Below are 15,510 nucleotides of genomic sequence, written 5' to 3' on the forward strand. Positions count from 1 at the left end.
ATTGCTAGGTTACAGGCCCCTAGTTATTTGTGCATAATAAAAACTGAATCCATTAAAATGATACATTACATTTTTCTCGCCTATATCATCTCTTTAGGGAGACCATTTGATCATTATAAAACATAGACAATATTGAACCTAAAGATTACTTTGGATCCCCAAACCAGAGAGGTTTCCAGCGAAAATGAAATCATTATCCAAAGATTCCTCAATCTGAAAAACGGAGTCAAAATCTGAAGCAGGCAAAGAACAGGTTTACCCCAGGAGGCGCTACTCTGTCCAGGCAAGAAATCTTAACGTAGCTCACTGGTTTTACATTTAGGAATACAGTCTACTATTGAACTCTCTCAAGAGGAACTCTCATACACATTTTCTCTTGTGCTCTGAGAAGCTAAACTACTGTGGGAAGCCCAACTGACAGGCAGGTTAATGAAACAAAAAACACACACGTGCACAACTACAGTCCAATTTCATGATGAGCAGCCCTGATCTGAGCTTGATGAAACATTCTCCTCACGGCGTCAGCATAAATACTTGATAACTCCTACGAGGATAATTCATGCAGGTGATAACTATCAGAGCAAATGATAAGCAAGGACATTCCTAGTTAAGACTTGCATCCCAGATGGTATCCTCAGTGTGTTTTTATATATACATGGTCCTCAGTTCTTGGTGACATTGTTTATTCTCCTCTAAAACTGAAACACTGGTTATTAAAAGAAACTGTATATATTATAGTTGAAGAAAGTATTTTGCCTCATGTACTACAGATCTCCCTGGTACTTGGCAGAAATGGCACATAAACACCATTAAGTAAGGACTACGTGACAGCGATGATGTAACGCACACACCAACGTTAGGTACAAGATCCAGGTCTAGGAAGGAGGGAAAAGACTCTAAATAAGCACAATTTGGATTAACAAGAGACAGCCTGAAGTTAGTAACACTGATGTTACTGCATTTTGGATATGATAGCCTAGAGTCTCAGCCTATGATGAGTCAATGTCTGGCTCAATCAGACACACACTCTTGAAAGAAAATCACAGTATTGCTTCCAACGCACTAGTTATTTCATCAATCAAAAAGAAACAGCACTGGGGCACCTGGCTGGCTCAGTCAGAAGAGCATGTGACTCTTGATCTCAGGGTCATGAGTTCAAGCTCCATATTGGGTATAGAAATTACTTAAAATAGATTTAAAACTTAAAAAAGCATTGAAAAATTTCTTGCTGAGGCACAGTATAATTTTTTTTTTAAATGGACAGTAAAAAAACAGGGACGGGGTTTATATTTACTACCTATGATATGCAAGGTGCTTTCACATGTGCTAGTGATCCTCACTTCACATAACGGAAAACAGACTCTCTGAGAAGTAAAATAACTTGTCTGAGGGCACAGCCAGCAAGCGACCGGTTTGAACTCAGGTTTGTCCAATTTTATACCCAATATGTTCTGCAGGACATCACTGCTGCCTAGTTTAACTGCAAACTCTGCAATGGATTCCACTTAGAATATAATAGTTCTATGTGTGAGGATCAAAATTTTTGCTGGTAGATAATTCTAAGAGTGAAATTCTGACATTTTACTTACAAAGCAGTTACATAAAAATGTAATTTTTTGATAAGGGTCTGGAATATTTTACTATGAACTTTGAGAAGTTTGTATTTCTAAATACAATTTGGAAATATTTACACAAACTGAAACTATAGTCCCAAATAAAGCTAAATAGTTATTTTTGGCTCTAAGTTACTCAATAACTAAAATACTAGAATCCTGTGAAAGAACAACCCACGGAAAAATGTGGCGAGGACCATATATATATATACTTAGGCCCTGATACAAAATGATCAATTTCCATAACATTTCTTTGGTCCTTCTGTTTATATTATTTATGAACAGATGCCAAAGCAACAGTTAACCAATCCAAGGTGAAGCGAAGTGTTCAAGTTCAAAACGTGACCCTAGTTATGAAAGTGGAATTTTTTTTTTAATTAGAAGAAAAACTTGGGGTGCCTGAGTGGCTCAGTTGGTTGAGCATCTGCCTTGTGCTCAGGTTATGATCCCAGGGTCCTGAGATGAAACCCTGTGGGGGCTCTGTGCTCAGCGGGGAGTCTGCTTCTCCCTCATAGCCCCCCCCCATATTTCCTTCTTTCTCAAATAAACAAAATCTTTTAAAAAAAGAAAAACTTAACTTAAATGAGTTTTACTGTGAAGTGTGTACAAGTTTTTCTCTAACCCCCATCCTAAATTTGAAAAAGGTGATCTTACATCTTCACGTTTCCAAATTCTTGTTACTCCGAGAGCATGGACTATTATTTACCAAAAGTGCACAACCTCCGAAGACTTCACAGTGTGGTACTCAGGTACACACGTGTCAGTTCTCCACCTGGACACACCTGGTACACGATATACCATATTAAAGGGTACGGTGTGGAAGTCATTAAACAGAACCTGAACCGATGTACCATACCCACATCCTGAACAATGCGTTTTTTAAAAACCACTAATTTAGGTTCTTTCAACTAGAAGGAAAAAAGGCAACTCTGTCCACAAAATGTCCTCCCGAGACACGGAGCCCATATCCACAGGCTGAGTAGAGGCCTTAAATAGTTAAATCAATGTAATCCAGGCGCTTCTCTCCAGGAAAAGATGAAAAGAGGTTTCCAGACGGCTCCACAGAGCCCTCACAAGAGGAGACCGTCTTTCATTTAAAGTTTTGAAGCGGCTCCACCGCTGTCCCACATGGGATCTTAAAGGGAGTGTAAATCCCACAGCTTAACTTGCTTAGCGAAGTCGTGGTGCACAAAAGGAAGCCCCTTGCCTCCGAGTCCTTAGAAACCTGCAAGGCAGGTAAGCAGAACCAACCCCGCAGGTAAAAACGCTGGCCCGCTCCCAGCTGCATTCGTTTCCCGAAGTTCTCGCATTTTCAAAAGTTCAAACAAGGATTATAAACGCAAGACGTTCCCTTCCCCCCGATTACAGGGGCCCTTTTCCATCCTTGCCCCGGCGGCCACGGCCAGGCAGTGCCCGCGCCCACCTGCGGGAAGGGTCCGGCAGGTGGGGCGGCCTCCCAAGCGCCCCGGGCCTTCCAGAGGCCCCGAGGTTGTGCGGGAGCGCCCGGGGCCGCGGGAGACGCAGCCCGTGACAGCGGCGCTGGCCCGCGAGGCCCCTCGGGAGGCGTGCGCGGCGGCCAGGCCGGCCCGGAGGAGCTCGCTCCCCGCCCGAGCCTCCGCGGGGGCGCGCGGGGCCTCGGGCCGCCGCCGCCACCGCCACCGAGCTCCCGGCTGGACCCCAGTCCCCGCGCTGTCCCCCACCCCGCGCTCCTCCGGTCACTCACCCCGGGGCCGGGCAGCAGCAGCGCCAGCAGCGCCAGCAGCAGCCGGGCCGGCATGGCGAGGACTTGGGCCTGGCTCCCGGCCCGGCCGGCCGGCTGCGGGGGGCGGTGCGGGCGGGCGGGCTGAGGACGGGGCGGGGGCGCCGCGACGACAGCTCCGCGGCGGCCGGACTTCAGCGGACGCAGAGCTGACTAGGCGGTGGCGGCACCCCCATGCCCAGCCCTATAAGCGCCGGGTGCCGGCGCTTCTTCCGGTCGGGGCGGGGCCGGGGGCGGGGCTGACCTAGAGGCGGCCCCGAAACTGGGCGGGAGCCCGGCCTGAAGGCGGGGCCGGGCGCGGGGCGGGGCCGCCGGGCGGAGCCGCGGCGGGGCTGCAGCAGAGGGGGCGGGGCCGGACCGGAGGGCGGGGCCGTACCGGGGGCGGGGCCGCGGCGGAGGGGGCGGGGCCGCGGCGGAGGGGGCGGGGCCAGCCTCCTGCTGGCGGAGCGTACGCGGCCCGGCCTCCGCCACGGAGAAGGAGCAGGCCTGGGTGTCCCGAGTCTAGGGGCGCTGAGCGAGTGAGGCAGGGAGCTTTGCCGAAGGCTGAGGTAGGCGGGCAGTCCCGCCACGCGGGTGCACCCTGGCCCCAGGCTGTCCCACCACCCACGCCAAGAAACCCGCTATGTAGGAATCAGGGGAAAGGCCAGGAGACGGGCGGTGCCGGCTGTCCAGAGCCCGCGCTCCGTCCTTCCATCGTCGTGGTGGAATCGTGGGCGACCTCCGGAGCCTGGATCGGGAGCTGGCAGGGAGTCCAGCAAACACACTTCAGCCCATGCGCTGAAATCCGCAGCTCTGGGGTCCTCCAGCTGTGCCTCAGCTAACCCGAAGGCCCCTTTCTGCCCTTTGCCCTCAGGAATTCCCCTCAACTCATGTCCAACAGCCATCTATTCCCTCTGGAATAAACTACAGCCAAGTCATTATCCAAAAATTACAAGCAAAGAAGGAAACCAATTCGACCCGTTTGTATTGTGTTTATGTGGCATTTAATAGATGTGACATTGTGGCACTAGAAATGACATGTGCCACAATTCATTGGAGGGAGTGGATTGAGGACTCATACAGGATCTAATTGAGGATTATGGACTATTAACCTGAATTTAAACGTCTGGCACCTATTTGGTCACTGGGTCCCATGCTGCTCTCAACTTGAATGGAAGCGGGGAGAGAAGACATTGCTTGTAACAAGAAAACCTAAGATTCAAAGCATAACATTTACATATCCTTGGGGAAAAAGAAAAAGGGGAGAGCAATTTCTCTACTTTTTTCTGACTTGCTCACATGACTGCCTAAGATTTTTCAGGGTTTGGGGGAAAGGTGTGGGCAATGCTAGAGAAAATAGCAAAGAGCTAGCAGGAGACTGACCAAATGTCTGGTCCGTGTGCACTGTGGATCAATCCTATTCAGGTATAAGACAAATACTCGTTGGAAGTCAAAATCTGATAAACAGAATTCCCTATTCCCAGCCTCCAATGCCTGGATGGAAGTCAAGGGATTAATCTGTACCAATGCTGGAGAATCCAACACCAATTTCTAAGAATGAATCTTGGCAACTGTGAAAGTGGTAGGCACATTTTGAAAAGTGTTATCTGCATATTTCAATGTGGAAAGGCTTGGGACTGACAGATGTGTGGAAGCAGAAGCTCCAGGGAGCCCTGTAGCCAGGTGTCCAGGGACGAGCCTACAACACAGAAACTGGAAGGAGCTCTTTAATGATTACCTGTCCAGCTTGCAAGCTGACAACAAGATCTGCAAGACCACATGTTTGAGTTAAAAAAGGAGCTTGACTGGAAAATGCTGCTTTCACATCCCTTCTCTGTTGCTTTTTCTCAGAGTAAATCTAGGAGGGGAACTTTCTGTGCTGGAACTCTGGCAGCCTTTTGACAATTCGAAATGTCATTGTGACCCTGTAAACATAGTAGATAAAACACAAAGGGAATCTAACTCATCTGACTCATAGATCGGTTTTAAAGATCTGATGAAAAAAAAAAAACAAAACAAAACAAAACAAAAAACCTGTTCCAAGGAGTCTAGGCCAGGTAGGTAGATTTTGTATCTTGTACTCAGTTGGACCAAATCAGGCCTTAACTGATGGCCTTAACATGATTATAGGTTCTCAGACTTTCTTGTGCACCAGTTAGATTGTTTTTACACTTAGTCGGTTCCCATGTTTTATGCGCTTCTCCACTTGATTGACACTCATATGATAAGCTTTTACTTATGGCAGCACTGCCCATAAGTTTGCTCCATAGTTAAGTACTATTTTAACAGCTTTTTGCTTATGATAAAGCAACAGCTGGCATCACTGATAAATACAAACAGAAATGGAAATATTTTGTTGGTGCCTTTGAAGTGGATCTGCCCATACAAAAGACCTGAAAATGTGCAGTAAGTGACCTTTCTAGAAGTTGCATTAAATAATATGCACTCAACGAGGCAAAGGTCATGGTCTTTGTGTAAAGATAAGCCCTCTTTTTTCGCCAAGGCAAGAAAAATATGTGTATCTGATTTGACAAGGACTGCAGCAGGACCTGGATATGTCTAAGGAGCTGGGGGTTGGGAGAAAATGAGTTTGCCAAATCTTATTTTCACTTATCTCTAAACCAGTGTTTCCCAAACTTGGAGAATGTTTTAAAAACAGATTTCTGGGTGCCTGGGTGGGCACCCAGTTGGTTGGGCAGAGTCCTGATCCTGGGGTCCTGGGATCGATTCCCACGTTGGGCTGTGGGAGGCCTGCTTCTCCCTCTGCCTGCAGCTTCCCTTGCTTGTATTCTTTCTCCCTCCCTCTCTGCCAAATAAAATCTTAAGAAAACAGAACAAAACAGATTTCCAACACCTTTTGGTGCCCTCATCCCTCACTGATTCTGCATCTCCAGGGGTGGACTCCAGAGCCTGTGTGCTTTCAAGTTTCCGCAGGTGACTGAGGGAAGCCAAGATCCTGGGCCCCAGCTCTCTCATGGTGTCCGGTGTTAATTCCTGTGGCTGCTAATCCCTTTTGTTTATTTTAACAAATGTCGCCCTCTGCTGGAATAAATTATGACTCAGGCTTTAAAGGGCTTGTGCCTCTTTTCTGTTTGAAACCCTTTAAGATTTCATTTAAAAATGATTATGAGGTTGATTTGCAGATAGCTATTTAATGAGAGGGTACCTGCCTTTGTAGTAATCTTCTTTGTGTTTTATTTTTTTTTTAATTTTTATTTATTTTATGATAGTCACACAGAGAGAGAGAAAGAGGCAGAGACATAGGCAGAGGGAGAAGCAGGCTCCATGCACCGGGAGCCCGACGTGGGATTCGATCCGGGGTCTCCAGAATCGCGCCCTGGGCCAAAGGCAGGCGCCAAACCGCTGTGCCACCCAGGGATCCCCTCTTCTTTGTGTTTTAAAATCAAGGGCAGACCCGGTGGCTCAGTGGTTTAGCGTTGCCTTCAGCCCAGGGCCTGATACTGGAGACCCAGAATCGAGTCCCATGTCGTGCTCCCTGCATGGAGCCTGCTTCTCTCTCTGCCTGTGTCTCTGCCTCTCTCTCTTTCTCTCTGTGTCTCTCATGAATAAATAAATAAAATCTTAAAAAATAATAATAAAATAAAATAAAATAAATTTAATTGGGACATTTGGGTGACTCAGTGGTTGAGTGTCTGCCTTTGGCCCAGGGCGTGATCCTGGGGTCCTGGCATTGAGTCCCACATCAGGCTCCCCTGGAGAGAGCCTGCTTCTCCCTTTGCCTAAGTCTCTGCCTCTCTCTGTCTCTCATGAATAAATAAATAAAATCTTTTTAAAAAATCAATTTAACAGATAGTGTATTAGTTTCAGAAGTAGAATTCAGTGATTCATCAGTTGCATGTAACACCCAGTGCTCATTCCATCACATGCCCTCGTTAATGCCCATCACCCAGTTACCCCATTCCCCCCAACCTCCCCTCCAGCAACCCTCAGTTACCTAGAGTTAAGAGTCTCTCATGGGGATCCCTGGGTGGCGCAGCGGTGTGGCGCCTGCCTTTGGCCCAGGGCGCGATCCTGGAGACCCGGGATCGAATCCCATGTCGGGCTCCCGGTGCATGGAGTCTGCTTCTCCCTCTGCCTATGTCTCTGCCTCTCTCTCTCTCTCCGTGTGTGACTATCATAAATAAATAAAAATTAAAAAAAAAAGAGTCTCTCATGATTTGTCTCCGTTTTCGTCTTGTTTTATTTTTCCCTCCCTTCCCCTATGTTCATCAGTTTTGTTTCTTAAATTCCACATATGAGTGAGATCTTATTTGTCTTTCTCTTGAAGGATTCTTGAAAGGAAAAAGTGGTAAAACCACAAAGAAAGGCCATGGTTGGCAGTTCCAGGAACATCTCAAAGGAACAGCATCTTTATTAGAATAAGTTGACTGGCCTTTTTTTTGTGATCTTGCTGCTGCTGCTGCCACTTACAAGCGGACTTGAACTTCCAGCGTGGGTCGGGTAGTTCCAGAATAAGTAAAAACAATGAGGCAAGAGTCTCTGGTAGCAAGTGAAATTTTTATCTCCTTCGTGTCCTGCCATTTGAGGGAAATTTAAGTAAAGCCCTTGTCACTGTGGGCAGTTGCTTTTAGGTAAACAGAACTCTGGTTCTTCCTGTTCCAGGATGACTGGATTTGAAGACTGTGACACTAGCTCTGAAGAACTTCTCTTTACCACAGAAGCCAGCTCACTGAGTGCTTTCTGGTATCACAAAGGGGAACTTTTTCTCTTCTTTTTAAAGATTTTATTTATTCATGAGAGACACACAGAGAGAGGCAGAGACATAGGCAGAGGGAGAAGCAGGCTCCTCATAGAGAGCCTATGTGGGACTCGATCCCAGGACCCCAGGATCATGACCTGAGCCAAGGCAGTTGCTCAACCAGCGAGCCACCCAGGCGTCCCTGAGAACGTTTCTTATTATCACTAGTGAAGAATTACCGACTGTTTGCTATTGTTTGGAAACATGCAGGTACATGCTTTGTGGGATCACCTCATGGTACCTGCATGGTAGGTCCAGGGGTAGGTGTTGTTCACCCCGTCTTACAAATGGCACGTGGAAATGTCAAAGGGTTAACCATCTGGTGGGGGTAACATGCAGCTAGCAAGAGGCATGACCTGGCTTAGGACCCAGCTACCTGCGCGACGTCAGAGTTTGCCTGAGTTTGTCTGGTCCACCCCAGATGCTATAACATGGTCCCCCATTAGGTGCTTATTATCCTTGCTCGTCCCACAGCATCATGACAAGAGGCCCTTATGTGACCTGTAAATATAGTTAGCAGCCCAGCTTGGCGTTTCCCTGGAGTACTGATAACAACCAGAAATTCATCCAAATATGTGAGGATGAGGGGCATCGCCTGAAAGAACACGTAAGCCTCCTGGCCTCCTCTGGGGCTTGTGCAAAGGAATGTGAATAAGAGAGCAGCCATCTGGGAGAGAAGAGTGAGCTTCCTCCTGGGAGTTCTGCTCTGTGAGAGAATTCAGTCTAATCCTGACTGATTATCTGTTCACTTGCCTGTGAGCTGTCGGATCTCACACGGTTGTACTGAGTCCATGTGCCACCATGGGGAAGCACCCACAGGATCACCGTTCATCATATATTAATATTCTCAAAAGGTCAATGCAGCACTAGTATGAAAATGACTGTCCTCTCAAAATGCCTCCACTTCCTCACTGGCCAGTCCCTCCTACTCCCCTGGGGTCTGGCTTATTTCCACAGAACTCTCTGGAAACTTCCTTCAGGCAGCTCATAAACATTCTTCCTCTTGTGAAATCCCAATGGCCATGCTTCATCTACTTTTTCCTGGGCCTCTCTTCAGATGTGTTAACAGTTCTCCTCTATGAACTTTCCCTCTCTGGATATTACCATTTTCTGGCTCTTTTTCCTCCTTCCAGACTCTGTTTCGCACAGCTTAATAGGTAGACCTTACCTACTCTGTCTCCTTTCTCCCTAGAACTCATTCACAGACATTACCAGATTTCAGAGCAGAAGGCAATCTTAGTTATAATCTAGTCAGCTTCCGTTTGCAGATGACTTCATCTCTGACTTCCACACGGTTGATGACTACTCATTCATTCATTCTTTTAACAAATATGGCCAAGGGCTTCTGAGCACAAAGGATTGGTGCCACGAGGGGGCTATGATGGAGTTTGCAGGTTGGCAAAAGTGTTAAGACATGCACAGAGATGAGCACCATGAAAGGTTGACTGTGAGGAGTTCGAGAAAGCAGGAGTAACTCAGAAACAGAGCTATGGTGTTCAAGAGAGCAATGGATCGGTGGAAGGAAGGGAGTCGATGGATAGAGCAGGAGCAGGGGGGCTTTATGGAAGAAGTGGTTCCTGTGCTGAGTCCTCGCGGATTTGGCAAGGGAAGAGGAGGTCAGAACAAAGGCATGAGGAAGAGATGACACCGTGTGGCTTCATGGGAGCCCAAGCTGACTCCTCAGTGAGCTTGTGCTTGGCTTCCACACAGGAGAGCAGTGGGCAATGTGGGGGGAAAGGCAGGCAGGATGGGCCAGTGGGGTGCCGATGTCAGGCTGGGCTTTGTCCACTAGGAAACAGTGTCAGGACTGAAGCTGGGTTTCAGGGGAGAGTCAGGGGAAAAGATAGGCATTTGAGAGACTATTAGGGCATTGTTAACAAGGCTCACTTTGGTCTTAATTAGAGCAAGAAAAGGAAGTGGGAACAAGTTAGACACAAGAGACCTTGCCAGGGCAGAATGGAAAGCATTTGACTGGTGCAATTACATGCATAAGATGGAGAAGAAGGAATAGTTCATCAAACATTAGCCATGTTCAAGGGGCTCTTCTCACTGCTAGGATGGCAGAGGGAGCAAGCGAACAAGAAGCGGGGCCAGCCTTGCAAGAGGGGCAGATATGCTAGGTGGTGTACAGACCTGTTGACTGTCTCCTAGTGGGCACCTACCAGGCTGGGCCTATCAGGTCACTCTATTGTGGTAGCTAATTTTCAAAGATGGTCCCTAAACAATACTCCCTGCCCCTTCCCCCCATATGCACATGCTGCTTTTCGCATCAAAAGATAGAGCTGTTTCAGGGCACCTGGCTGGCTCAGTCGGTCGAACATGCGACTCTTGATCTCAGGATTGTGAATTCCAGCCTCATATTGGGTGTAGAGAGTACTTAAAAGTAAAAGCTTAAAAAATAAGTCAGAAAATAAAAAATTTAAATTTAAAGAGTTGTTTCTCCTCCTTTGGATCCCAACTGGCTCTGTGACTGGTCTTGACCAGAGGTGACATTCAGGGACTTACTTACCAGCTCCGGTGTAAGAGGCCTGGCAGCTTCCATTTCCTTCCTCTTAGAATCCTCACTTTGGGGACACTCCTTCTTGGAATGTGGTTGCTATGTTGGGAGCAGCCCAAGCCACACACAGGCCACATGGAGGAGAATGGAGTTGCTCTAATTAACAGCTCCAGCTGAGCTCCCAGTGCGGGGGGGGGGGGGTGGGGGTGGGTGGGGGGGGTGGGGGGGTGCCAGCTCCTGCTGTCTGCCATCTGGGTGAGCCACCTGGATGTTCCAGCCCAGTCAAGCCCCTAGGTGTCTTCAGCGAACACCACGTAAAATGGAGGAATTTCCCAGCTGAGCCTAGTTAACTCACACATTTGTAAGAGATAATAACCATGGCTGATGTTTTCATTCCTGACTTATGGAGTGGTTTGGATATGCAGTATTAGGTAAGCAAAACAGCCACCCATCTGGCCACCTTCACGTGACCCATGAGTAGGCTTCTACCCATTCTGCCTCCAACTAGATGCATGAAAAGAAACTCATTGCCTTTCTAGTGGCCAAGCCAGAGGTAAGAGGCCCATCCAGTAGAAAGCCAATAGAAAAGAAAGAAGTTGACAAGAAAAGCACAGATGCAGTCAAGGTGCCCTGGACAAGCTTACATTCTAATTGGAGTTGGCTTGGGATTGGCCTGCCCAGCCCCACATCCCCTATTTAACCAGACCTTCCCCCATTTACCTCAGCTAGTTTAAGTTGGGTTCCTCACTCCAAACCAATAAACCCTGATTAAAATGCTGGCTCAGCATTTCTAGGAGGACTGAATCAGCAATGCAAATGACCACACCTGGCCCACGGCCAACCTTCAGTAGTTTTCTTTCTTTTTTAATATTTATTTATTAATGAGAGACACGCAGAGGCAGACATAGGGAGAAGCAGGTTCCTCACAAGGAGCCCAATGTGAGACTTGATCCTAGAAATCCAGGATCACTCCCTGAGCCAAAGGCAGACACTCAACTGCTGAGCCACCCAGGCATCCCTCTTTCTCCTTTTCTCTTCCTCACCTACACCTGTACTCTGAAGAAGACTGGTTGAAGGAGGTTTAAAGAGGGACATGAAGTGCAGAAAATGTAGGGGTTTTCTTTTCACCCTCAACTACCCGGTGGACTAATTGAAGATAGGGACTGTTTGCTCAACATTCATATTGCCCGATCCCAGAACAGGATCAAGCATGGAAGGGGGACTCTTGAAGTGTTTCTTGAAAAAGAAAGTGAATGAGAGGCCACATCTTCTGAGACCAGAGAGAAGCGTCTCAAGGGCTGTGTTATGTTGAGGTAGAGAAGAGGAAAGTTGAGGGAAATCACACAATGGGATGATTTGGGTCCCTTTCGGCTTCCACACATCACTTCCCTCCACACATACATACCGATGGCAACCATACGAGCAAGGCACAATGCTGGCTAGATGACTGTTCTAGACAGTGTTCTTGGTCTTCTCCATCTTTCATCCCTACATGCTGGTGTCCCTCTCACTTCCCAGGAGCCCTGTTCCACATTCACCTCAGGCCCTCCCAGATTCGGTACCCTCCTTGACTCTCCTTCCAGGGCCTCGGGTCTTAGCTCCTCTGTATAACATCTGGGTCTTCCTACTGTTCTGAGTTAGGACTCCCCACCACTCCTCCTACTCCTGGTCCCTTAGTTCACTGGGTAGTTCATGGTGTGGGAGGTTAGTGGCCCTCTCTCAAAAGTGAAATGTGTAGGTATGTATGTTGGATGAACTCAGCCTTCTCAGACAACAAGGAATAGTTTTGACTAAAAGTTTTGCCCTTAGGAGGGTGCATGGTGTAGTGATCAAGGAGCATAAGCTTTAAAATCAAATTGTTATGGGACGCCTGGGTGGCTCAGTGGTTGAGCATCTGCCTTTGGCCCAGGGTGTGATCCTGGATTCCCAGGATCAAGTCCCACGTCGAACTCCCTGCATGGAGCCTGCTTCTCCCTCTGCCTATGTCTCTGCCTCCCTCTCTTTCTCTCCGTCTCTCATAAATAAATAAAATATTTTTAAAAAATCAAATTGTTATGAGTTCAAATCCCAGCTCTGCCTGGCCATCTATTAATTATGCAAATATAAACAAATTACTTAATCTCTCTGAGCCCTGGTTCTGATTGTCCTGGGACTTAGAGCTAAAGACCAGAAATAGCATTCCCTACCTTTTAGGACTGTCCCAAGAATTAGAGTTAAAATGTCAAGCCCTGCCTGTGGTAAGCACTCCCTTATTAGTAGCTCATGTTATTCTCAAGAGGGGAGATAAATCTGGATTGTGAGATGTCACAAGGAGCTGAACTCCACCAGACTGTCACTGTCTTGCTTTAAACCCATCAATAAATTGGATTTCATTAAAATTTAAAATGCCTCCTCCTTGAAAGACAGGAAAATAAAAAGGCAAAATATTCACAACACATAGATATGAAAAAGGATTTAAAGAATTCATATAATTCATTAGTAAGAAAACAATTTTAGAAGTGGGCAAAAGATCTGAACACTTTATAAAAAGAGGTATAGTAATGGTCATGTGAAAAGAGGTTCAACATCTTTGGTCATCAGAAAAATGTAAATGAGGGGCACCTGGGTGGCTCAGTCCGGGTTAAGCGGCTGCCTTCGCCTCAGGTCATGATCTCAGGGGTTTGGGATCAAGCCCTGCATCAGTTTCCCTGCTTAGCAGGGAGTTGGCTTCTCCCTCTGCCCCTCCCCTTGCCCCTCTGCACATGTGCTCTCTCTCTCTCTGCCTCTCAAATAAATAAAATCTTAAAAAAGTTTTTAAAAAGAAAAGTGTAAATTAAAACCACCGTGAATTATCACATTTCTACTAAAATGGCTAACATTAGAATGAGTGACAATAACTAGGATTTGAAGTAACTAGAACTCTCATACGTTGCTGGTGGGCATGTAAAATGGAAAATAGATTGGCAGTTTCTCATAAGGTTAACGATATATGCTTATCACATGATCTAGTAATTCCACTCCTAAAAGGAAAGCAAATGTCCATAAAAAGACTTCTACACTGATGTTCCTAATAGCTTTATCCATAATAGCCCCAAACCGGAAACAACCCAAAATCTGTAAACATGTGAATGGAAAAACAAACTGGCATATTCATAGAATGAAATCCTACTCAGCAACATAAAGGAATGGATTACTGATACAATAACATGGATGAATATGAAAAATATTAGTTTAAGTGACAGAAGTCAGACACAAAAGTACCAATTGCATGAATCTTTTTTTTTTTTTTGCATGAATCTTTTACAAGAAAATCTAAAACAGGCAAAAGCATTCTGTAATAACAGAACATGGACTAGTGGTTGCCTGAGTTGGTGATTGAAGGGGCGAGCACTGACTACAAAGAAGCAGGAAAGAAGCATTTTGGAGCGATGAGAATTTTCTGTGTCTTGATTGTGGGGAAGGTCATGCAAATGTGCCTATTTGTAAAAACAAAAACCAGAGAAACAGACACTTAATATAGGTCCCTTTTATTCTATATTAAGTTGAATTTTATTTTATTTTTAAAAGATTTTTTATTTACTTTTTTTTTTTTAATTTTTTTTTTTTAATTTATTTACGATAGTCATACAGAGAGAGAGAGAGGCAGAGACACAGGCAGAGGGAGAAGCAGACTCCATGCACCGGGAGCCTGACGTGGGATTCGATCCCGGATCTCCAGGATCGCGCCCTGGGCCAAAGGCAGGCACCAAACCGCTGCGCCACCCAGGGATCCCGATTTTTTATTTACTTATTTGAGAGAGCATAAGAGGAGAAAGAAGCAGGCTCCCTGCTGGGTGCTCCCTGGATCCCCTCAGAGCTCTATCCCAGGACCCCAAGATCATGACCTGGGCTGAAGGCAGATGCTTAACCATCTGAGCCACCCTGGAGCTCTAAAGTTGAATTTTATTTTTTATTTTTTTATAAAGTTCAATTTTAAAAGAGCAACAACAGAAGAGAAAATCTGTCAGCTGATTGGTCAATGGTCGTATAAAAATATATTAAGTGCGTTAAAAAGTTAACTACAATGAGATACCATTTTATATTCATGTATGAAAAGTCTGACAATATCACGAATTGGTGAGGATGTAGGCCAATGCCACAATGCAAAGTGGAGCATCCACTTTGGAAAGATATTTGTTATGATTTAGAAAGTTGGAAATGTGCCTACCTTACCACCCAGCAATTGTGCTTCTATATATCTACCCAAAGGAATTTTTTTGTGCACACACACAAGAATGTTCAGAGCAGATTCATTTGCAATAATGAAAGCTGTAGCTATTTTAAACATCCAACATAAAGAGATGTGTAAAGTGCAATGTAATTGTGTACTGAGATGCTACACAGAAGTGAACCTGGTTGCATTACTACAATTACTGACTGCATATATACAATGTGAATGTCACCAATATTAAGCAATAAATATAGTAAGTCATAGAAGATACATATATATTCTATTTCTATAAAGCTCAAGATCAAGCAAAATTAAATAATATATAAATATATGAAGAAAAAAAAAGGAAACAAGACAAACTCCAAATTCAGGATGGTAGTTTCCTCTGAGAGTGTGCGAGGGAAATGGAATGAGAAAGGGCAGAGTGAGCTTTAAAGTATTGATAATAAATAAATAAATAAATAAATAAATAAAGCTATCGATGATGCTATTTTTCTAAAAGTGGTGAGTATATGAATGTTCAATTTGTTAATAATCTCCAAACCACACATATGTTATATATGCTCTTTTGTATGCAGAGACATTTCATACTAAAAATCTTAAAAGGTAAATATTGTCACATTGGGTTAACCATGATAAGCCAACCATGTACCTCATACAAAGGACACACTGAAAATAAAATAACACAGAAAGGTTAAAAATAAAAGGATGGGC

At 45.7% G+C, this 15,510-nt stretch overlaps 1 protein-coding gene across 2 annotated transcripts in view; it reads right to left on the reverse strand.

Moving 5' to 3' along the window:
- Window positions 1–10,754, reverse strand: part of ERN1 (endoplasmic reticulum to nucleus signaling 1) — an 85,621-nt gene extending 74,867 nt beyond the window's left edge. The window contains exon 1 of one of the 2 annotated variants that reach the window (XM_055320620.1): window positions 10,620–10,754. In XM_055320620.1, the coding sequence (XP_055176595.1) occupies window positions 10,620–10,652 (33 nt within the window). In that variant the 5' untranslated portion in view covers window positions 10,653–10,754. Of the gene's footprint in view, window positions 1–3,336; window positions 3,476–10,619 lie in introns of those variants that run through there. The other variant, XM_055320613.1, reaches the window with a different exon arrangement.
- Window positions 10,755–15,510: the final 4,756 nt, after the last annotated feature.

Source organism: Nyctereutes procyonoides, unplaced genomic scaffold (genome assembly GCF_905146905.1).
Source record: "Nyctereutes procyonoides isolate TBG_1078 unplaced genomic scaffold, NYPRO_anot_genome, whole genome shotgun sequence".
In the NCBI taxonomy this organism is placed as follows: Eukaryota; Metazoa; Chordata; class Mammalia; order Carnivora; family Canidae; genus Nyctereutes; species Nyctereutes procyonoides.